General features: G+C 36.8%; 2 protein-coding genes across 3 annotated transcripts; both read left to right on the top strand.

The window, feature by feature from the left end:
- The first annotated feature begins 2,283 nt into the window (after nucleotides 1-2,283).
- On the top strand, nucleotides 2,284-12,811 carry LOC123869277 (facilitated trehalose transporter Tret1-like). Of its 2 annotated transcripts, XM_045912120.1 has the most exons (4): nucleotides 2,284-2,298; nucleotides 6,923-6,977; nucleotides 10,559-10,694; nucleotides 11,475-12,811. In XM_045912120.1, the coding sequence occupies exons 2-4, from the start codon at nucleotides 6,951-6,953 to the stop codon at nucleotides 12,767-12,769; spliced, it is 1,458 nt and encodes a 485-aa protein (XP_045768076.1). In that variant the 5' UTR covers nucleotides 2,284-2,298; nucleotides 6,923-6,950; the 3' UTR covers nucleotides 12,770-12,811. The 2 variants fall into 2 exon arrangements, with proteins under 2 accessions (XP_045768076.1, XP_045768075.1); XM_045912119.1 differs by lacking the exon at nucleotides 2,284-2,298 and having other exon boundaries at nucleotides 6,913-6,980; nucleotides 10,562-10,694.
- A 2,119-nt stretch (nucleotides 12,812-14,930) lies between these two features.
- On the top strand, nucleotides 14,931-21,366 carry LOC123869311 (cytochrome P450 4C1-like). Its single transcript, XM_045912177.1, has 9 exons — nucleotides 14,931-15,610; nucleotides 16,550-16,659; nucleotides 17,001-17,091; nucleotides 17,577-17,762; nucleotides 18,445-18,818; nucleotides 19,359-19,427; nucleotides 20,175-20,343; nucleotides 20,634-20,813; nucleotides 21,206-21,366. Exons 1-9 carry the CDS (start codon nucleotides 15,457-15,459, stop codon nucleotides 21,364-21,366), a joined length of 1,494 nt encoding a protein of 497 aa, XP_045768133.1. The 5' UTR covers nucleotides 14,931-15,456.
- Nucleotides 21,367-24,250: the final 2,884 nt, after the last annotated feature.

Genomic DNA, 24,250 nt, shown 5'->3' on the forward strand with positions numbered 1-24,250 from the left:
TACCTACCAATCTATTTTTACTCGACTACGGCAAAGCCAAAAGAAAGGATTATGATTTTAGCAGTCTATGTATGTCTAAAGGTTTGTATTTATGTGTGTTCCACCGTAGCGCCTACACTACTGAGCCGATTTTGATGAATGAGGTGTCAATCAATTTGTTATTATAGTCCGCTTGACATAGGCTACATTTTATCCCAAAAATCGACCTGAGGGATGTTACGACACTCAAAAATTAGCACTTTAGGCAAACACTTCTTTTTTTTCTAGGCCTACTAAAATCGCACATTTTTTCGCCTTCAAATAAAGTTTTTTGGGCTTGAGCCATACATTGTGAATTGCATGTACTAAGCATGCGTGCATGTTGCACGCATTAAGTTCATTAATTCAGAAGTTAAGAGGCTCTAACAGACGAAAAGTTTGACACAGTATGGCTAATAAAGAGCCAATTCGCTTGAGTAGGTATAGGTACCTATACCTAGTCTCGAAGACCTCATTCTATTTTCATAACCTTTATTTTATTGCTTCACTCGATCTTCTCTTTGGCGTGATCTATAAAATATAGTAGGACAGACATTGATTATTTAATTGGAACATCTAATTGATTCAGGACATTGAATTAGCAATTCAGAAAACCCAAGATAATTGAATAATTACCGCTATAGATATCTTTTATTACTTACCAATTAAACGTGTATTTTTATTAAATTGGTCTTGAGTAAATATTTTAAAAATAAAAAATAGTTTTCTTCGAAAGTGTTCTACCACTTATAAAAGCGGGCGCGCCCGCCAAGCCGATCCAAATAACGATCGGCTTTTTCAAGATCTTCAGAACGGATTTTATTACAAGTGTAAATTAAAAATTTATAACACCCCAGACAAGTGAAGGTTACAGTAACTAGAAAAGAGCTGATAACTTTCAAACGGCTGAACCGATTTTCTTGGATTATAGCTAAGAACACTCTCGATCAAGCCACCTTTCAAACGAAAAAAAACTAAATTAAACTATGTTTAGGAGCTACGATGCCACAGACAGATACACAGATACACACGTCAAACTTATAACACTCCTTTTTTGGGTCGAGGGTTAAAAATTAGATAAGTTATAGTGTTCTGTGCTAATAGAAAGTTTTATATACATACAATTTATATATCATTACTATCACTAAACCATCGGTGGCCCATTACCTGAGCTCGGGTCTGCTCTTAGAATGAGAAGGGTTTGGTTATATAAGTAGTCCACCACGCTAGCCAAGTGTGGATTAGAAGACTTCACACACCCTTGTAAATATTATGGAGAACTCTCAAATATGCAGTCTTAATGTTTTATTTAATCGTTAAAATAAATATTATGCTATCGAGTTAATTAATTTAAAACACACGTATAATATATCTCCGACAAGACGTTAAGAGGGCTGTCTCCGTCACTCGTTTCCACTCGTTTCATACAATCGTAGTTCCAATTTCATTTGAATATTAAGCAACCAAAGTCCAAGTCAAATGGAGTGATAGATAGTTTGTCGGCTTTTTAATCGGGGGCTCGGGATCGAATCTCGGACCCCCCGATTAAAAAGCCGACAAACTATCTATCACTCCATTAGCTACAGGGACTAATCAATAGATCAACGGGGAAGTCCAGTAGATAATATTATTAGTTAGTAGATGTTGCCCGCGACATCGTCTGCATGTATTTAGATTTTTTAAACATCCCATGGGGACTCTGCTTTTTCTGGATATAAAATTGCATAAGTCAATTGCCGGAAAGTAAGCTATCTCTGTACCAAATTTTATATATACCTACTACTTATAAATCGGTTAAACGGGTGGGCCTTTAAGAATCCCGTGGGAACTCTGATTTTCCGGGATAAAAAGTAGCCTATATCCTGCCCCAGGGTGTATAAGTTAACTCTGTACCCAATTTCATCAAAATTGGATAAACTTTTGGGTCGTAAAAAGCTAGCAGACAGACAGACCGACACACTGTAGCATTTATAATATTAGTATGGATTAATATCCTAGACTAGCACCGAGGCGACAATGTACCTACCAAACCTATTATTTTCATTGCAGACCTCTAGAATTTGTTTCATTTGCCTAGAGCTTAGATAAATCTATGCTCTGCCCAAGAGCAATAAATTTTATAATTGAATAATTGATTCAGATTAAATTATTCATTGTAATGAAATACCTATAGGTAATTTCTAATAAAAACTTCATTGTTTGGTCATAGTTAATAGTTAATAGAAACTACTTAGTTGTTGGCGTAGAACCAGGAACCATTCGAGTTCTATTCCTTAACAGGTAAGGATGCAGTGTTTATTAATTAAAGTTATTGAAGTGAAACTTCTTTAGGCGTGTTGGTCAATTTCGGGATGGGTTAAATCTTCAAGGTCGCGTCACCGACACTGTTGATGATGGGAAAACAAAAAAAAAACGTGATTTTCATATTTTCGAAATGGCGACCAAAAAAAAAATTTGCTCAACAGCTGGTGTGGATGTTTTTATCTTATTATGATCTATCATTTACAACAAGAATCATTTTTTTTGCAATTAGTTCCGTCTGAAGCAAGGCCGTAACCAGGAATTGATTTCGGGGGGTTTTAAGGGTCAAATGTTTATTCAAAAACTTTTGCCTGGTTTGAATATCATGAATTTCAATAATTATTATTGACAGTAAGACTACCATATTATTAATAGTAAAAAGGAGCGCGAGCGCAATTTAAAATGAAAGTGGAACTCACGATGTAGTATATTTACCTACATTTTAAAAATAATTTCGCTTTATGTCTGTTTAGGCTTGGATCCCCAAAATGCCCACCCAGCCAACTTCCATGGCCTAAAGGCGTGGTTTCACTCCTCTGTAGCAATAATTAGAGCAGTCTGGAGCAATTATTTCGCATAACATTGCTGAAATTTTCATGTAGAATTGCTGGGTATTGCAGTAAATTGCTTCATGTGGTCGTGACGTCATAATTTCCTAAATTGCATGGAATTGAGGAATTTCAATTGCCCACGTAAGCGTACCTTTAGGTAGATAAGTAGTACATAAGTACTTGTTCATAGATTAGGTTAGGCGATAAGTGGCATTGCCGTGTAAGCAGGTCTGGTCATAAGGTGAAGTTTACAATTTACATCCATACTGATCAATAAAATTGAAGTGTCTGTTTGTAATTTCGAAATAATTACCTCATGTTAAGCTTTTATGGTCATTCGAACTGTACCATAACTGAATCACGTTTTAAATTTTTTGTCTGTATGTTTGAACGGGCTAATCGTCGAAAGGGCTGAACCACAGATAAGGGGCTGAACCTATTTCGACGGGACTTTCACAGAAAAGTAGAGGATTAACCAAGGAATACTATAGGCTAATTTTCCACCGATTTTCAAAAAACGAGAGGTTGTGTTTTCTACCTATGCCTATGTACACCGAAATGTCCGAGTTTTCTGAACTGATTTGCAAGTATTTCATCGATAGAGAAACTGCGGAATTGGCTCATAATTTATTTTGATTCCAACTCCTCAATCTTGATACTGCAGGGGATCCAACCACCAAAACTGATGGGATTTAGGAACTCCATAAATTACTATTGGAGGTGCCTACCAAGTAGGTAAATACTTTGTCGTTGAACTCGAGGATTCAAAGCCTCAACCCTGATGCTGTAAGGAGTTGCATTCCTAAATCGCACGGGATTTTTAAAGAATCATCCGTTTAAATGTTTACTTTGCATCCCGGGGACAAGCTAATACGGAATAGGTTACTTTCGTCCTGGAAATCTAAAAGTTCTCACGGGATTTTTAAAATGACAGATCCACGCGGGCGAAGCCGCGGGCATCATCTAGTAATATAATAATAATGATAAAGAAACCCGGCCAAGTGCGAGTCAGACTTGCGCACCAAGGGTTCTGTACTCGGGTATTTTTCCGATATTTTGCACGATAAATCAGAAAGTATTAGGTATGCATAAAAATAAATAAAAATCTGTTTTACAATGTACAGGTAACGGCCTTTCATATGATACCCCACTTAGTATAGTTATCTTACTTAGAAAATTGAAACTTATTTTAATTTTTTTTGTGATGTAACCACAAATTCACGGTTTTTGGATTTTTTCTAGACTTGCAACGAATAGTATATTCGGCAGTATACCGAATACCGAATATTCGGCGAGGCCCCTGACCGAATAGCCGAATATTAGGCAAAAGTATTCGGCTGGATTTTTTTATTAAATTGGATTAAATTATGTACCTGTTTTATATACCAATGACTAGTTAATAAATGATTATAAAAGAAATGAGAACCTTACCCTTCTAAATTTTGATTACCACAATAATATAAATACAAAGAATCCTCCATTTTTCCAATTCAGAAGATGATGATGTACCTATGTTATGCACCAATGACTACTTAAATGATTATAACAGAAATGAAAATATGAATATATACGTAATCAATCGATTTTAATTTTTCATTTTACCAATTATTTCTCAATGACAAAATATATTATTTAAGTATTCGGTATTCGGCCGAATAATATGTAGATATTCGGTATCCGGCCGAATATAATAAAAGCAGCCGAATAGGCCGAATACCGAATAGTAACCGAATATTCGTTGCAAGTCTAATTTTTTCCTTTACTTGTGTTATAAGACCTACCTACCTGCCAAATTTCATGATTCTAGGTTAACAGGAAGTACCCTATAGGTTTTCTCGACAGACCTGACAGATGGACAGACGAACACACAAACAGACGGACAGACAGACAGACAGATAGACGAACAGACAGACAACAAAGTGATCCTATATGGGTTCTGTTTTTCTGTTTGAGGTACGGAACGCTAATAAAGATTAAGAGAATAAAGATTTTAAGAGAAGATTAGAAGAAGTTATGGTTATGGATGTATCCCACTCGTATAAACCTTGAACCAGAAACAAAAAGCTTGCTAAAAATTTTACTGGTTTTATTTTTAAAAACAAAATAAAAAATATATAAGAATTCAAATTTTCTTCAAGGCTGCATTCTTGGTGGGCAGAGGCGAGCGAAGTGACGTGACGAGGGAACACCGGCAGTGATATATTATAGTTCGGTATACCTATGCTTTTTTAACCAAACTATATTATTTTGTACTAAGTACCTAGAATCTAGATGACACTATAACTATATCCGTCTTCGGGATACAAGCTATCTCTGTACTAAAGTTCAAAAGAAAAGGTAACAGACAGACAGACACTTTCGCATGTAAATAACGATGTAGTAAGCGGAAGAGGATGTCATGAGCGGTTCGCATATAGAAAGACGTAAATGCAAACCTGTTTATGCTTATCACTCGGCAAAGGCGATGCGGGTTGTGTTTCGGGTTTTGACGAATAAAAACAGTATTTTTACATGACTGCTCATAAAAGGGAGTGTAATGTTTTCTGGTTCATGTATGTATGTACGTATGTATGTATGTATGTATGTTTGTTTGGTCCACCATAACTTCTCGATGCCTGAACAGATTTGGATGTATGGGGTTTCGTTAGAATCCCGATCGACATAGGCCTTAATTTTTTTGAAAAGAAACATTATTGCAATCGTTTTTTAATTAGGTAATTTCACTACACACTTACTTACTTGTTCTATTCCTTTATTTTTTAAGATATAAAAAAATATAGGTACATTTGTAAAAAAAATTTTTTGGCTTCTTTTTCATATAATATGGAAGCCCCCTGAAAAATAATTACCTAATGGAATTTCAAATTCAATTAAATAAATAGGTAATCAGTCTACGAGACCTGTGACAGAAGGACAGACAGACAGGCACACAGCAGAGTGACATTAACAGGGCTCTGCTTTTATCCTTTAGCTCTAAAGCTTTCTTTGGGGGGCGTTACTAGTATATGGTTTATATTATTTCCACGGGTTTCAGACAATATGGCGAGGTATTTTATTTTTCTGGTCAGACTTTATCCACATTTTCCACAAATAAATATTAATTTATACACAGGTAGCACTCAAAGTTTTAAGAAAAGTTGCAGTTGAAAATTCATTTAACAGGGCTCTCTCCGTTACTCGTTTCATACAATCGTAGTTCCAATTTCATTTGAATATTAAGCTACCAAAGTCCATGAAATTTTGCAGACATATTCTAGAAACTAATATCTGTGTCTGAGGTGTTTTAGATTTTTCTAAAAATATGTAGTTTTGAAATTACAGGAGCTCAAAGATTTGTATGTATATTTTTAAGACCGCGTAACTTTGAAACCGAATATTTTAACAGAAATCTGGAAAACCACAGACATAGATATTAGTTTCTAGAATATGTCTGCAAAATTTCATGGACTTTGGTTGCTTAATATTCAAATGAAATTGGAACTACGTTTGTATGAAGCGAGTGACGGAGACCCTTAGTACGGAACCCTAAAAAAAATTTTGGTACGGCTGATTTCTAAACTCAGTGGATTTTAACATAGGTTTCATTATCACTCAGTTAACATTTCACGAGGAAGGTTTACCTAACCATTCACAGTACTTAAGTGTATAGAATAGGTGTTATATTTATTATTTATATTTATAGCTAAGCCGGGGCCGGCTTGGCTATAAATTAAAAATAAATAAACTGAAACTATTATGCTATATAGTTTTTTGAGGTGTGCATTTAATACTCGTAAGTACCTATTACCTAATATACGAGTAACTTACTATCTTGACGATTCAAAAGTACTTGGTCTTAGTATTTTCTCGTTTTAAGTTTAGTTGATAATTTGTATGAATTGTATTTTTATTTTTATTCTTTCTTTTTTGTGATTTTGTTGAGCTGAATAAACTTTTATTTATTTATTTTTAAATGTCTAATCATATAAAAATATTTTAAATTTGAATGAATGAAATGTGAATATAAACGTGCCTATTACATATTAATTTATTTCGTAGTGTTTCTATTACAGTTTTCGTTTGGGAAGAAAAGTCACTATTATGAAACGTGCGCAGGTTTTACGTCAGGTAATCATATTTTTTTTTAACTTTCATTGGTCATAATATTTTAGGACGGATAAGTGTTTTTTATTATTTTTGTACAAAACATTTGGCCCTATTCAGTAAATGAAATTATGTGGACACAGGTGAACCTAGTAATAATAAATACATTTTTCTGTGTTTCTGTTATTTTTTCTGTTGTTTCTGTTATTTTTTCTGTGTTTCTGTTATTTTTTCTGTTGTTTTTGTTATTTTATTATGTGTTGTTTAAAAATAGGATAAAATGGGAAAAATAAATAAATGAGAGTAATACATAATTATTTTAAAGTATATTAACGCTCTTTCGGCATCAGTTTTCTCTTCCACTTTTAATATGGGTACCTTCAAGTCAAGAATGAATAGGCAACTTCTAGGCAAGCGTGCTCCATCTTAGGTTACATCATCACTTGCTAGCAGGTCTGATTGCAGTCCAAGTGTTAGTCTATAAATTAAAAAATATATAATTAATTTAAAAAAAAAATCGCGGAACCAGCAGGTTTAGAACATGCGTCTTCGGGTTCTTTCCGTTGACCTAGAATCATGAATTTTGACAAGTACGTAGGTCTTATAGCACAAGTAGAGTAGATAAAGGGAAAAATCCGAAAACCGTGACTTCAATTTAAAATGCTAATTATTTGTTCATGAACAAATAAAAGGGCTTTACCTGTACATTCTAAAACAGAATTTTATTTATTTTTATGCATAATAGCTTTTGATTTATCGTACAAAACGTCGAAAAAATACCCGACTACGAGTGTGTGCGAATCTGACTCGCACTTGGCCGGTTTTTTTCTGATGGTTCCTAGTGCAATTTTATTAATAAGGGGACGTTCATCGTACCCGTAATTTATAGCCCAGGCGACTTTTGCAAAAGAATGAAACCTCGAAATAAATAACCTAGTTTCGATTTTTGGCACATATTATGTGTTCCTTATGCTCTCAGACATTTCTCCTCAAAAGTGGCCACCCGTAGGACCTCGGCTTCTCCCCCTTTTCCGCTCAAATATCTCCCCAGCCGTGGTGAAAGCTAGAATAACTGTCAGTGACAAAAACGACCTTGATGAAATTATCTACAAACTGGTTCTTTAATCATTTTGATAGGACTTGTAGTTTCGGAAATAGTTATGCCTATCTACTTTGTAGGAAGTTTTATTTTCGGAAAAAAATCATGAGAATTAAATATAAGCATCATTCAATTTTTAATTTTGATAGGAGTAATAATTTCCGAAATATATAAAGACCTACATTATCGCTTACGGAACGGATTATCGCTTATTTCTCAAAAAAATATTCTTTGTACTCGTCTTATGCGAAAACAAGCGAAGCTGTGTTAACTAAAATAGCCAGAAAATAATTTCGGTGTATTTATCTACAAAACAACATATTTACGCTATTTAGCTATTTTAGTTGTGTCGATGTTATGGATAGATTATAAACATGTAGGTACCTACCTTAGGCTCTTTTCAAGGTTTTGCCGTATTTTTTTTTCATTCTTATTAAAATGATCTAAAAGTAATTTTGTAGATCACACTTAATATTATAAAGGCGAAAGTTTGTATGTGTGTGTGTTAGGGATTGCAATGCTGGATCCGCAATCCAGCAATCCAGCTGGATCCAGCACGTTTTTGGGGCTTGCTGGATCCAGCATCTGACGCTGGATCCAGCGGTGCGGATCCGCACTCAGCTAAAAAACAAATAACTAACTTTCTTTTCGTGCAAAAACTATAGAATGTCTTTCAGAAAAGTAAAAAAGAACTGTAACAGAAATGATTGGATTCTCAAGTATGAAATTATATTATAACTTCAGCTTCTATTAAGATTTTATAAGTGGGAATTGGGATAGGCTACGCAATTTTATTTCGAAAATTAGTGAGACTGAGAAACTGAGAACCCTACAAAGTTAATAAAACAAGTACCTACCTATGAATAGTTAATTCAGATTAATGATGTGTATAAGGGAAGTTACTGTAAGAAGAAAGCAAGGTACGTTTTTGGGTCAATTTTTTCGTTCTGGAAATTATTTTGACCTGCAGAACAAACCCCTAGTTCCCCTAGGAGATCCTAGTTGACAGTGAAGTATTAAAAGATGATTGTGGTAGGGGATCCATCGCAAACATCGTCAGAGTTAACGGTACACTAACGTTAGCGCTAGCACTTGTGACTTGTGTGATAAAACGATTTTAATTCACTAATAACAAATTGTTAAAGTGCAAAAGCTCGAGAAATGGGTACTGCATGAATCGAGTGAAGCACACGACCGACAAACACGCTTTGGGTGCTATGTTACATTACTCATTCGTCACAATAATGAAGGAATTTTGCATCGTATTGTTACTTGTAATGTAAAATGGATCTGCAAGTACGTCAATCAAAAACGCTCATCACAGTGGTTGAACCCAGCAGAACCCGGCCAAATCCTGTCCCAAGCGAAAGTTGACTCAGAAAAAGCTATTTTTGAGTGTTTGGTGGACCAGTACTGACATCATACACTACAGCTTCCTAAGATCTAGGCCAAACGATTACGACAGATATCTATTGTCAACAATTACAAACCTCGATAGAAAAGCTAGCCGTTAAACAACTGAGACTGGTCAATAAATGCTCTAGTCCATTGCTGCTTAAGAATAACGCTAGATCTCGTATATCACGACAGACGATCGCTAAATTAAGGAGCTGTGATTGGAAACACCTTCCATACTCCACGAACCTTGCTCCAACAAACACTTTTTCGGAACATAGACAATTTCTGGCAAAGAAAAAATTCAATTTCGATTCAGTTCAAAGGTTCTATTGCCTCCAAAGATTTTATTAATTCTCGCTTTCACAATTTTTCAGCAATGGAATTAATGAATTACCTATAAATGGCGATAGTGTATAGATAATGAATGGTAAATACTTCGATTGATTAAATACATACCTACCTAATTTCATAAAAAAAAAGTTTTTTTGCCATATAAAACGCTTTTTTCATTGATAAGAACCTCATATCATAACTACAAACAAATATAGGTAGTTAGTTATTAAAGTTTATAAGGTTAAACCAAAAAAAAATGTTGCATTTCTTTGAAAAATCAATAAGTGCTGGATCCGCGCTGGATCCAGCTGGATTTGCTTCAATCCAGCAAAAATCCAGCTGGATTGAAAATGCTGCTGGATTGCAATCCCTAGTGTGTGTGTGTGTGTGTATGTTTGTTACTCCTTCACGCAAAAACTACTGGACGGATTGGGCTGAAATTTAGAATGGAGATAGATTACACTCTGGATTAGCACATAGGCTACTTTTTATCCCGGAAAATCAAAGAGTTCCCACGGGAATTTTAAAAAACTACATCCACGCGAACGAAGTCGCGGGCATCAGCCGGGATAAACAGTAGCCTATGTGCTAATCCTGGATATTATCTATCTCCATTCCAAATTTCAGCCAAATCCGTCCAGTAGTTTTTGCGTGAAGGAGTAACAAACATACATACACACACAAACACACACACACACACACACATACACACACATACAAACTGTCACCTTTATAATATTAGTGTGAAGTGTGATTATTATTATCGAATTCACAGATGCTGGTGGTGACGGGCCTGGCGTTTTGCAGCCTGTCCGATGGGTTTATATTTGGGCAGATGTCCGGGATGGTCGACGCTTTGAATGGAAAGGATAGCTCTATTAATTTGAGCGATGATGAAATCTCTTGGATTGGTACGTATGATTCATCTGCGAATGAAACGTAATTCGAATAAATTAAATAATTATGATTAATTCGTATACCTAATAAAACGGGTGGGTAATTCTTTTGTAAGCTGAAATAAATCAATGCACAGTCGGGTATTTTTTTGACATTTTGCACGATAAATCAAAAACTATTATGCATAAAAATAAATAAAAATCTGTTTTAGAATGTTCTAAAGTCTTTTCATATATACCCACTTGATATAGCTTACTTTGAAAATTAATGGTTTTCAGATTTATCCCTTTACTTGTGCTATAAGACCTACCCTACCTGCCAAATTTCATGATTCAGGTCAACGGGAAGTACCCTATAGGTTTTCTTGACAGACACGACGGACTGTCGGACAGACTGACAGACAGACAGACAAGAAAGTGATCCTGTAAGGGTTCCATTTTTCCTTTTGAGGTACGGAACCCTTAAAACATGGCGAAGAAGTCTGTATGCCTGATAGCCTTTCATAATGTTCTCAGATAGAATAAATCGGATGAATCGGATTACCTATTATACCCTCATATCCACTGCGTGTGAAGTCCGCCAATCTGTACCTATTTGACTAGCATAATGGACTATGCCCAAATCCCTTCTCATTCAGAGATACCTACAGTTGCTCAGTAGTGCGCCGGCGATGTGTGAAGATGATAAGGCATCCCTATATTTTTACACATAATTGTAAGAAACACAAATAACTATATTTATTTATTACCCTATGACATAAAATAGCTGGACTTATATTTTGTTTGGGTTTCCAGCTTCAACTATCAACATTACCTGTTTTTGCGGCTTCGGCTTGATGACTATACTCACCGAGATATTCGGAAGAAAAAAGACTATAACAATTGTCACCACGCCAGTGCTAATATGCTGGCTCATGCTCTACTTCGCTCAAGACAAATATACAATACTGGCGACAAGAATAATCGTAGGTGCATCTTACGGCGGAGTCCTAATTTTGACTTATATAAATATAGCCGAGTATGTGGCACCTGATATTCGATCCCTATGCTTAAACTTAATGACCGCCTGTGGAACGTCTGCCGGCACATTCCTCGGGCACGTTTTAAGTTTGTTTCTACACTGGAGGAACGTAGCTCTTATTGGCTTAGTCCCAACAGCGATCTCCGCAATCTTGCCTTTATTTTGGGTCGAAAGCCCATCCTGGCTGGCGACTAAAGGACGATTCAACGAATGCGAGAGAGCCTTCAAAAAACTGCGCCTTCCGAGTAAAGAATCCGATTTAGAACTGAAAATGTTAATTAACAGTCAGAGAGGAAATAACAATACAACTAAAAACAACCTTTTCGTATCAATTTTGAGTAAATACGGAAGTGCATGCAAAGAAAAATACTACAGGAGGATGACTGTTCTTATGATGGTGATATGTGTTTACAGAGTCGCAGCCGGCCGGATTCTGTTTAGCACATTAATAATTACTATGCTCCAAGAGATGACCGATACTTCGGACATAATATTGTTCACGTTGTTGGTTGACGGGTGCAGCTTGGTAGGTGCTGGTGTGTCATGTATTTTCGTGAGTAGGTTACGAATGAGAACTTTGCTATTCACTTCCGGCCCGATAGCAAATTCTGTTCAGGTTATACTGGCCTGTTGCTTGTACGTTTGGTCGGATAATAGCTTTTATGTGAGATGGACCAAAGTTTCCCTGTTAGCCTTGTACTGTATTTTAATATCAGCGGGTCCGTACGCTGTGCTGGAGACTCTACTGTCAGAGCTGCACCCTTTGGACGTAAGAGCTTTGTCGACGTTTGTGTTGGGAGCCTGGGCTGGCGTGCTACAGTTTTTGAGTATTAAATTAGCATCTTACTTATTTTCGGTGATTGGCTACCACGGAGTATTCTTCTGCAACGCTGGCGTCGTGTTTCTCTGTCTGTTGTACCTATATTTCTATTTGCCAGAGACGAAAGGAAGGACGTTGCAGGAAATACAGTTATACTTTATAGACAATAGTTATGGAGATAATGAAGAGATGCTTGGCTCGGAGCAACGAAATGATTTGTTAACAAAGAAGATGACAATTAAGGTTTAAACAATACATGATGAACGTTGGTGGAACAAAACTTCTTTTTGAGTGAAAACCCTAAATTCATGCCGACGAAATTGCGGAAAAAACATAGTTGGCAATAAAATGTGGAGATAAATTGACTGAGGTCTTTTTATTTCTACAACTTTATTATGGTTTTAATAATAATATTACGTATGAACAAAAAAATTATGTAAAGTCTTGTTTTGCGAATTTATAACTTTAATAGGGTTTCCTTACCTCAAGAGGAAAAAAGAATCCCTAATGGGATGAATTTGAATATGTTTTCAGTTTGACTATATAATCTGTCTGTTGGTCTGTCTGTCTGGTTGTCTTTTGGCTGGCTTTTTCTCAGGAACACGTGGAGGTATCACGTTGAAAAAATTGGTTAAGTGCGATTTGGATTTGCACACGAACATCGTAAAGGAAATGACACTTTTTATTTTTTTATTTTCATGGCGGCCATTTTCAAAATTTTATTAGATATTTGTTGTAGTGGCATTATAAATACACATTCTGTGAAAATTCCAACTCTCTCTCTATTGTGGTTCACGAGGGTAATACCGTTCGGGTACGGAACCCTAGATATTAATGCAAATACCTAGGCACTTAAGTTCACGGTCCCATGCAGCTGTAAAAAATCAAGCTTCTAAGTAAACGCAAAAAATAATGCCATTTATGCCGCATATCTTGACACTGGCAGATAAATTAAAACCAAGGTACACTCCGTTGACTTAGACTTATGAAAGGCAAGTAGCAAGGTCTCGCAAGGAAAAAAACCGAAAATAATTGTTCATTTGTAAGTTATATATCACGTCATATTTTTTGAGATTATATTTGAGATACCTAATTATTTAAATAGCAAAATAATTACACATATTCTTTCAAGATACGGAACCTTCGGTGCGCGAGTCCGAATCGCACTTAACCGGTTTTTTATAGGTTAGCTTGTTATCAGATACTTAGTAATATTATTAGAATATATTTATATACAATAGGAATGTACTATAATAATAAGTCAATGTACCTACCTAAGTTTTAACTTTATTACTTAGTAACTATGTGATTATTAAGTAAGTAGCTGTTCCTGCTGTGTGGTTGAATTAATATTCAAGTTATAAATATAATGCTATTAATTCAAGACAAGTTATATTTATATACTAACCACTAATTTTTAATTATTTATCGACCATAAAAAAAATGAAATGTAGGCTGTTATTTAGTCCGTACTAAACTTACTAAATAATTTCTCAACCGCCATTTTAACTCTACCTATCGGGTCTTAACTGCATGTCCAAAGTAGGTACGTTTCACCTTTAGAATAACGACTGGACTAAAATCGTACTTTTGACATGATATTTGACACATAAAGTTAAAATAGTGCGTAAGAAGTAATTTTTTACGCATTTTAGGTAGATAGGTACTGTTGAGTTGATATTCCACTAACAAAGAACCCAACAACCCAACTCAATTTGGCTCTCATATCTAGAATCTAGAATCAAGATCTACTCTATGGTCGGACTTCGTCTGTGTTGGTGTTAGCTGGCGCGCGTGCTCTGCCTTTTTGGAGTGTTTTTTTTTTTGTTAATTAACTGACTGGGAAGCGCTCTAGGGGTGCTGCGCGTGTGTCGGCGGGCGCCGGCACAGACGACGTCCATACTTATATAGTATCCCTAACTTGTTACAAATAACTACAAATTGACATTGACTAATCTTTGTAAAGCCAGACGAGAGAGAAAAAAAAACTCTATGGTCTGTCTTGACAGCATGAGAGTTCGGTTTTGCCGCGGTTTCTGGTTAGCAATGTCAAATGAAAAAATAATATATTGTGATTTGTAAAAAGATTGTATGAGTGTTTTATTAACCGACTTCAAAAAAGGAGGAGGTTCTCAATTCGTCGGAATCTTTTTTTTTCACCCTTTAGTACCTAGTAAAATATTCATAAAAAATAGCAATATCCATTTGGTTAAAATAAGCGTAAAACGTGACATGCGGCACAGCGTTGAGATGTTTCTTTTTTGAGATTTTTTTTTTCGGCATAGTAGGTAGGTAGGATTAGAAATCACGTCATGCATTGCCAGGCGCTAACCCCCTTCTAGACGCCTTTAAAGTTTATTAAGGGTGTCTGGCAGCGGGTTGCGTTATTACTGTTTGGCACATCTGATAATGCATTTAACCCTTTAGCTTTTATAAAATAGGTAGGTACTTAACGAAGGTCTGGGCCAGCCCTCATGGACTCTTAGTCCTTGTGGTCTTAAAATAACATGGTAAATCACTCAACATTATGCATACAAAACATATTCATGTAAGCGGGTTCAACTCGCACTGTCAGGTTTTTAGGGTTCCGTACGGAGAAACGGAGCCATATTTCTTTTTATCTTAAAGTCTAAAGAAACGGGGTCGTCAAAATTGTCAGTTTTAGGCCATTTTTGCGATGGGTTCTATTCAAAAACTAAACTAGTTAGAAATATGAAATTTAGATATATTTTTAACTTATAAAAACAACATTTACAGCTTACAAACCGAAACATAACTAATAATAATTGTACGGAAGCGCGAGGCCTGACTCGCACTCGGCCGGTTTTTTAATCGTTCATGACATGTTAACGCGTTGGATAGATTAGATTTTTTTCGATAAAGATTTAGTATTTATAATAGTCAGTGCGAAACCTGACACAGTGGAAGCGGCCGAAATGTTGTTTTATTTAATTTTGATTTTGTGCGTGCTAAGCATCGTAGCTTTGTGTGACTGGTTCAGCCGAGATGCTAGACTGATGCGACGGATTCCCGGACCAAAAGCGTGGCCCATCATTGGAAACTCTCTGAGTTATAATATGGGCTCACCTGGTAAGTAATATGTAATAATAACAAGTGTAAATTAAAAATTTATATCACCCCCGACGAGTGAATGTTACAGTAACTAGAAAAGAGCTGGGATAATTTTCAAACGGCTGAACCGATTTTCTTGGATTATAGCTAAGAACACTCGATCAAGCCACCTCTCAAACAAAAACAAACTAAATTAAAATCGGTTCATTAGTTTAGGAGCTACGATGCTACAGACAGATACACAGATACCTACACAGATACACACGTCATACTTATAACACCCCTCTTTTTGGATCGGGGGTTAAAAATAGCGGGCAAACGAGCAGGTGGGTTACTCGGCCCGCGAAATTCAAATTTTATTTGGTTTCACGCAATTTGTAAACTTATACGACAACGTAGGCTTACGGCATTTTGATTGCGACAACGGCAGTATCACCCTCACAGGTTTATATAAAAATCTTTACTTGAAAAGGTCCAGTTTAAGAAATTAGCTCTAGTATCGACTAATTTGTGAGAATAGATTTCTGTTAAAATATTCGGTTTCAAAGTTACGCGGTCTTAAAAATTTACATACAAATCTTTGAGCCTCTGTAATTTCAAAATTACATATTTTTAGAAAAATCTAAAACACCACAGACAGATATTATTTTCTAGAATATGTGTGCATTTCATGGACTTTGGTTGCTTAATATTCAAATGAAATTGGAACTACGATTGTATGAAGTGAGTGACGGAGAGAGCCCTGTTAAGCTACTCTCCGCGTCTTTAACTATACCCTTTGATTTGATTATATTTATTAACTATACCCATGCAAAGATTTTCGTGATTGAAGAACAAATTAACAAACCAATAAACCAACACACTTTTGCTTTTATAATAATTAATATGGTTACGTGGGTAGTGATTTAGGTAGATAAGTACCTACATATTTATATTATAGTACGTATATCATTACAGCGAAGCTGTTTCACTCTCAGAGGTCCATACAGAAGCGGTATGGTTCTATCACACAAATTCATGCGATGAATGTTCGAATCGTGAACATCTCCAACCCTGAAGATATGGAAGTAAGTACCTATGATAAAAGTACTATAAAGTAAGAAATAAAAGCCGACTTCATATAAGCTTCGGGAAAATTATGGAGAATTCTCAGGCATGCAGGATGTTATAAAACGCATAGGTATAGCTCCAAAAAGTTAGAGGTCTATGCCCGGAACAGAAACCCGGACCCTCGATTAGAAAACGATGGCGATCACTGTTTTCTAGGTTATAATCGCTTAGCATCAATACGGTGGGGAAAACTTACATATTATACTCATTATCCTTATCAGTATGTTTCGTAGCAGCACATAACAGTTATTATCGATCGACTTTCAAAGATAGGTTAAAAATATTATTAATTTTGCAGAAATTGATGCCCTCTTCTGAATATATCACTAAAGCAGACCCTTATATGTTTGCCTCACCGTGGCTTGGAGAAGGCTTGCTATTGAGTAGTGGTGAGTATTAGGTATACAATACCGATCGGTAAGCAACTTGAGCAATGCGCTAAGTGCATTAGCCCGCGAATTTGTAATTTCAGACCCCTATTTTACCCCCTTAGGGGTTGAATTTTCAAAAATCCTTTCTTTGCAGATGTCTACGTCATTGCATGCCAAACAGCCCGTTCCATCCACTAGTTTGAGCTGTTCGTTGATAGTTTTTTTTTTTTTTTTTGAAAAAAGAATATTAGTCATTTTAATCATTAAATTCCCTTTTCCCCTCCAACTAAGCGTTCACCTTGTGCTAGGAGTGAGTACGACAATAGTGCAACGCGTAGGGTTCGAACCTCCGACCTTTCGGATTTCAGTCCGCTCCTATAACCGTTGAGCTATTGAGGTTGACAGTCAGTCAGTTATCGTACCCACACAGATCCTTTGTTTTTTAGATCCTATTCATCCTATTCGAATAGCAACATCGAGTACCCATTATAATCATGTTTAAGGCAAGAAATGGCAACAGCGAAGAAAGCTGCTGACGAAAGCGTTCCACTTCAATATCTTGAAGAAATTCATGGTGACTTTCGAGCAGGAGACCAAACACTTTGTGAAGCAGATCCAGAAGGAGACAGTCAAAGACAAGACGGATTTAGTTGCAGTAGTTAGTCCTGCGGCGTTACGTGTCATAAGTGGTAGGTATGTGATAAAATAACAGAACTTTCAAGCAGCTTTCAAGTAAATAGCGGTAATATGTCTATGTAGTTATGTAACTCTTACATCCTTCTCATCTCCTCCTTCTTTTGACAAAATAAATGTAAGTAAATGTTTAAGTAAGTACCTATTTACCTTATTTTTCTCGTTGCCACTTGTAAATACTGATAATATCATCGACTAGCTCATGCCCGCGACTTCGTCCGCGTGGACGACACAAATTTCAAACCCATATACCTGTATGTCAAGAAACCTATAGGGTACTTCCCGTTGACCTAGAATCATGAAATTTGGCAGGTAAGTAGGTCTTATAGCACAAGTACAGGAATAAATCTGAAAACCGCGAACTTATGGTTACCTACATCATTAAAAAAAAATGAAAATGTGTTCCAATTTTCAAAGTAAGATAACTAGGTATACCAAGTGGGGTATCATATTATGAAAGGGCTTTACCTGTACATTCTAAAACAGATATTTATTTATTTTTATGTACTTATAATAGTTCTTGATTTATTGTGCAAAATGTTGTTGTTACACGATACGATGTTTTTCCTTGCAGGTTTCTACACTGACCTTTGACTTTAGGTACATAAAGATCGAAAGTGGAACCCTTTGTGTGGCTTTCTGTTGGCATGTTTTGATTATAATTAACTTCAATTTCAGATACAGCTATGGGCACTTCGCTTGGTGAAGATGAAGTTGCATTTGACAAATATTTCAACTCAATATTAACAATGGGAGATTGTTTCATGAAACGTTTCTCCAAAGTTTGGTTACACAATAATTTTTTATTCAATCTAAGCGAGACAGCAAAAGTACAAGAGCGTGTCTTGGCGGATATACACGCATTCACCAAGAAAGTGATTAAAGATAAGCGTCAACTGTTAGATGAAAACAGTTTTAAACAGGACAATCCTGCAGTTTCGTACGAAAATAATGAGAAGATGGCATTGTTAGACTTGCTTTTGGAAAATGAAAAATCAGGAACCATAGACAGTGAAGGAATTCGAGAAGAAGTAGATACATTTATGTTTGCGGTAAAAATATTTTAACTTTCATTATTTTAAACCGACTTTAAAAAAGGAGGGGGTTCTCAATTCGTCGGGATCAATTTTTTTTATTTATGTTCCCCGATTACTCAGACGCCTGAACCGATTTGGCATCTCTATCATATCTCTTTTTATCATCTATATCAGTACTCCGCCCAATACAAAAGTAGGTCTCTATGAAAGATTTCCCTGCCTGGGTTAACGGTCCGTAGCCTATAAGTTTTGACGATGGTATTGATGACCATCCTCATAAATCCATAAAAAAAAAACAATGAGTTTCAACGGGATTTAAAAAAAAAAACCTGTATCCACCCGAACGAAGTTGCGGGGCATAATATATTTCAAATTCCTTGTTATGTTCCGTTTCTGAGAATGAGAAAAAGCAACAAAGTATGAACAACAAAGAGATCGTAGTAATCCGCATTTGACCAACGTGGTGGATTATGTTCTAAAGCCTTCTCATTCTGAGAAGAGGTAGTAGGCTGACGAGGTGTTGAGATGTTGATGTTGATGATGAACTTATTTTAGGGGTACGACACTACAACAGTGGCAATGTCATTTTTCCTAATGGCGATAGCAAACGAGCCGGTTATACAAGTAAGTTTTATTATTTTTAACCCCCGACCCAAAAAGAGAAAATTATAAGTTTGACGTGTGTATTTGTGTATCTGTCTGTGGCATCGTAGCTCCTAAACTAATGAACCAATTTTAATTTAGTTTTTTTTTGTTTGAAAAGTGGCTTGATCGAAAGTGTTCTTAGCTATAATCCAAGAAAATCGGTTCAGCCGTTTGAAAGTTATCAGCTCTTTTCTAGTTACCTTCACTAGTCGGGGGTGTTATAAATTTTTAATTTACACTTGTTATTTTATTAATGGTACAAAAACTACAAACTCATAATATACCTAAAGCCCGTACTTCACTCACAGTTTACACGCGAAACTCTGACAAAATGACCGTCCTTTCTGACATTCGCATCTATACGAAGTCTAATCAGGAAAAGTTACGGATGTGTGGAAGTTGGAACCATAGGTAAAGTTTCATGGGATTCGCAGACTTGAGAAAAAGGTCCTGAACAAAGCGAGCCCATTAGGCTACTGAAGCTACAGAAGCGAGCTGGCGACTACTTCTTTAGCGAAGAAATCCAGTAGGTGAAGCAGATTGAAGCGGTGATGAAGCGAGTCTTTTGGCGTAGCGTATTTATACATACACTAGTTGTACCTAGGTGCGTGGACTCGGCGGAAAAGATTTAAAATCGATTGATATTTTATGGTCAAAACTAACCTAACAGTAACTATAAAATTTCGTTTCAGAGATCATTTAGTAAATTGTAATTTGTATGCTTAGGATAAAATATACGAAGAGCTGCACCAGATTATGGGCGACACTCAACGATGCTCAACTATGGAGGAGCTGAACGAAATGAAATATTTAGAGTGTTGCATTAAGGAGTCGATGCGATTGTACCCCAGCGTTCCGCTCATAGGCAGGAAACTGTTTAACGACACCGTTTTGAGTAAGTGATTAATTTTATTTATTTAAATAAAATAGTTATTTGTTCAACAAGATAGAAAAATTCATTTTTGTTGCGAGTGTCTAGTTTGAATCCCAAGCGGACGAAGGATTCTATAATGATGTAGGTATGATACTCACGACGCGAAAAATCAGTAAAGTTTTTGTCCCTTATGCCTTTGAATCCCTCGCTACACTCAGGGTTTAAAACAAGTGATATTTAAATGCTTAAAACGCACTATTATTACCTCTGAAAAGTTAGAGGTTAAAAAATTAAATCAATTTTTTTTCTAGGTGGTTACACAGTGCCAGCGCACACAACCTGTTTTTTCTCGATATTCGACCTCCACCGCCGCGCAGATCTGTTCCCCGAGCCGGAGCGGTTCGACCCAAACAGGTTTCTTCCAGAGAACTGCATGAAGCGCAACGTGTACTCTTACATACCCTTTAGTGCTGGTCTTCGAAATTGTATAGGTATGGCATTATACTGGGCGTAATCAGAACGCTAATTGTTTGAAGAAACAGCTAAAAGCTCGTCGTTTTGTGACGCAAATGTTTAACTTGTAATTCCTTCACACTTCAAAGGATCGATATTGAGTTGGTTTCGGCCACGCGCGTATTGGTCCACGCATTGCCACACAAGGAAAATATTCTTTCTGCTGGTCACTTAGAGTTTGGTTTCGCCAGCCAGCTCCGGTTGAATTTGTAAAAAATACAGAAGTTTTATTTACCCCGTATTTTACTTTCACAATTACGGGTTTCTGTATTATCATTACCTGGAAAACGGGGTAGCTCGTAAAATACGGGGTATATCGTAATCCTAGCAGGTAGGCCAGCGATGGATTGATATGATGCCATTTTTTCAGGTCAAAAGTTCGCGATGCTCGAGATGAAGATGATGTTGTCAGGTTTGCTGCGCAGATTCCGCGTGGACCCGGTGACCCGGCCTTCCGAACTTGTCTTCAGATCTGATATGGTTTTACGAACAAACGACCCGATATACGTTCGATTCCGTTTAAGGAATTAATTAAGGATTGGACCGACAGACACATTTTCGCATTTATATCTAACTAGATGATGCCCGCGACTTCATCAGCGTGGATTTGGAATTTTAAAAATCCCGTGGGAACTCTGCTTTTCCGGGATAAAAGTTGCCTATGTCAATTTCCGGGACGCAAACTACCTCTGTATCCATATAAATCGGATAAACGGATGAGCCGTTAAGAATCTCGTGGGAACTCTTTGATTTTCCGGGATAAAAATTAGCCTATGTCCGTCCCCGGGATGCAAGCTAACTCTGTATCAAATATCAAAATTGGTTAAACTGTTAGGCCCTGATAAGCTAGCAGACAGACAGACAGATAGACACACCTTCGCACGTCTTATATTATAATATGTATGTAATGCCTACCTACCTTTTTGTATAATATTATGTACAAAAAGGTAGGTGTGGAACTATGGATCAAAACCGTCGGCGCATAAGTTTGTTCGTTTTCAGTGTTTTTGAACTGTGATATTACTTTAATCGATAACTGAAAAAAATTGAAAGAATAGTATGACTAGGTACCTAAATGGGATTTTTAACCCAGCTTTAAACAATGATTTCAGTATGAAATCAGTGAGCAAATAGAGATTCACGCGTCCGGGGCACTTGCTATATCAAGCCCCAATAATATAGAAACCACGTAGTAGTAATGATCGGAGAGTGGAGACGCAGCAACGCCTTTAGCGAAGTCAAAAAAAAATTTGATATCCGTCCAAGGAAGATCATGTCCGTCTTCTTTCTTTTATTTACTAGATAAATTAAAAACGAACGAACTTGCGAACCAGCCCAATAGATTATTTATAATAGAATAGAATAAACATATTATGTGTATAATATTTAAATTTTAATACGGTAATATACGGCAGATATACTCGTACCTACCTACCTTAGGACTATTATATTATATTATTGTATAGGTCGCGGAAAACATATTAAAATAACGAAGCTGTTGGGTTGCGATCAATTATGTATTTTTTTCATTGAAGCTGGTTTTAAAAGAGAATTGATGTTTTATTTTGCAAGTCTACACGTGCCTCACAAGTTCAGGGCTAGGCGAACACGGGCAGCCTTGGATGAATTAAACACTAATTCATCCAAGCGGGCAGCTAATTAATGACCGGCTACTGGCAAATGCACATTACCAGCCAGACTGAAAATATACTTATTTGTTCAACAAGATAGCAAGGCTCATTTTTGTTGCGATTGCCTAGTTTGAACCCCGAGCGGGCGAATAATTTAAAATCTAGAGTGTAATCTATGGTAGCGAGGGATTCAAAGGTACAAGAAACAAAAAATTTGCTATCGTGTGATACATACAAGTTTTCACCTCCAACCAAACTTTACTTTTTGGTGCCCTTCTTTTTCCTTCAGGATTTTGCCATTACATCGAATGTGGTTCTCACTTACTTTTTTATTTTATAAACCATACTGACCATATTGACATTCGCTAGTATAATAGGTCCATGACATTCGCCTTCTTTGGTTTAGCGGCAACAAAAAATCACACTGACAACTCTTCACCTATCTTCGTTAAAATCAAACGGACGGACAGCGAAGGCTTAGCAATAAGATCCCGCTGGTTAGGGTACGGAACCCTAAAATAGAACATATTTGTCATTCATGTGTAGTTACCGGTTTTTGCCAGCATCAAGGACCTTGCATTTAACACCGAATTTTTCCTTGTTAGTTAATAATAACCACTCTATAATTTTATGCGGAGATATCTGGGAGCCGTAATAACTACCCCAAGAAATCGCTTAAAATGTTGCTAATGAAGGGATCATGACTTTTAGAAATTAGGGTAACGATGTAGAAAGGAATCTTACAGCTTACTAAAGCTTGTAGGAAGGATTCTTATAGCATACTAGATGATACTCGCTATGTCCGCGTAGATTTAGGTTTTTAAAAATCCTGTGGGGACTCTTTGACTGGGATTAAGTAATCTACGTCCTACGTCACTCTCCTGGTCTTTTAGTTAGGTATATCCAAGCGCCGAAGGGCAATTGACGACTTCCGGCCTCCATGAGTTTCCAGCTTGTGATTGACGGACATAAGGGGAGTTCGTCAATCTACATAAGCAGGTCAGGAGGTGGTGCGATGTGTTCTGGGCGCGCTTCTAAGACGGGTCTGATAGCAGCCAGCCTAGCGATGGGACCCGCCCACGCCTGCCAGTTGGTGGCGGGTCAAAACCTGGCGGGAGCGCGCTGAATACTACTTAGTGAAACCCGCGCAAACGCCATCCTGTTTGTTTAGGGACAAGCACAGGTTTTAGTGGGTGCAAGCCCCACATAACCCTTCCGTTTCCCCTGACGAAGGCGTTTGCTGTGTATAAAAAAAAAGTATAAGTATCCATGAAAAAATCACGTCGAAAAAATTTAGTTAAAAAGTAGAGAGTGCGTGTCTGGGATCGTACCCCGTGCAGCCAGAATGTCGCCGAAGTCACTAGCGACTAGGAGCTATCACCGCTTCAATAATTCGTTTTTATTAATTAACAGTTATAAATCAATAATTAAATTAACGGAAATAAGTTGACCGTGCCTTGGTAGGTATAATTACGCATATAATCTATGCTAATAATATTCATTATTATATCACAAGGTTATCGTCCTATCTGACTTGAAGTTCATAATAACCACTAGTGATATTTAAATTAAACACTACGAGTAGTTTGTGCCCGCGACTTCGTCCGCGTGGTCTATACAAAGTTACGTATAGGTAGGTTCTCTTCAGCCGCGACGCGCGGCAGTGACGCGGTACGTGCGTCGCCGCTGGAGAGAATATCGTGCGGGGCGCTGCCGCGACGCACAGTTCAGCTGCAGTTCAGTTCGAGTGCGTTGGCACGGTGCTTAAGCATGGGTTCTTCCGT

Source organism: Maniola jurtina, chromosome 11, assembly GCF_905333055.1.
Source record: "Maniola jurtina chromosome 11, ilManJurt1.1, whole genome shotgun sequence".
Lineage (NCBI taxonomy): Eukaryota > Metazoa > Arthropoda > Insecta > Lepidoptera > Nymphalidae > Maniola > Maniola jurtina.

Coding starts and splice junctions, on each gene's coding strand:
- LOC123869277 (XM_045912120.1), top strand. CDS start 6,951: ATGAAACGTGCGCAGGTTTTACGTCAG. Junction 6,978..10,558: donor GTGCGCAGGTTTTACGTCAG/GTAATCATATTT, acceptor TCGAATTCACAG/ATGCTGGTGGTGACGGGCCT. Junction 10,695..11,474: donor TGATGAAATCTCTTGGATTG/GTACGTATGATT, acceptor TTGGGTTTCCAG/CTTCAACTATCAACATTACC.
- LOC123869311 (XM_045912177.1), top strand. CDS start 15,457: ATGTTGTTTTATTTAATTTTGATTTTGTGCGTGCTAAGCATCGTAGCT. Junction 18,819..19,358: donor TAGATACATTTATGTTTGCG/GTAAAAATATTT, acceptor AACTTATTTTAG/GGGTACGACACTACAACAGT. Junction 19,428..20,174: donor CAAACGAGCCGGTTATACAA/GTAAGTTTTATT, acceptor TTGTATGCTTAG/GATAAAATATACGAAGAGCT.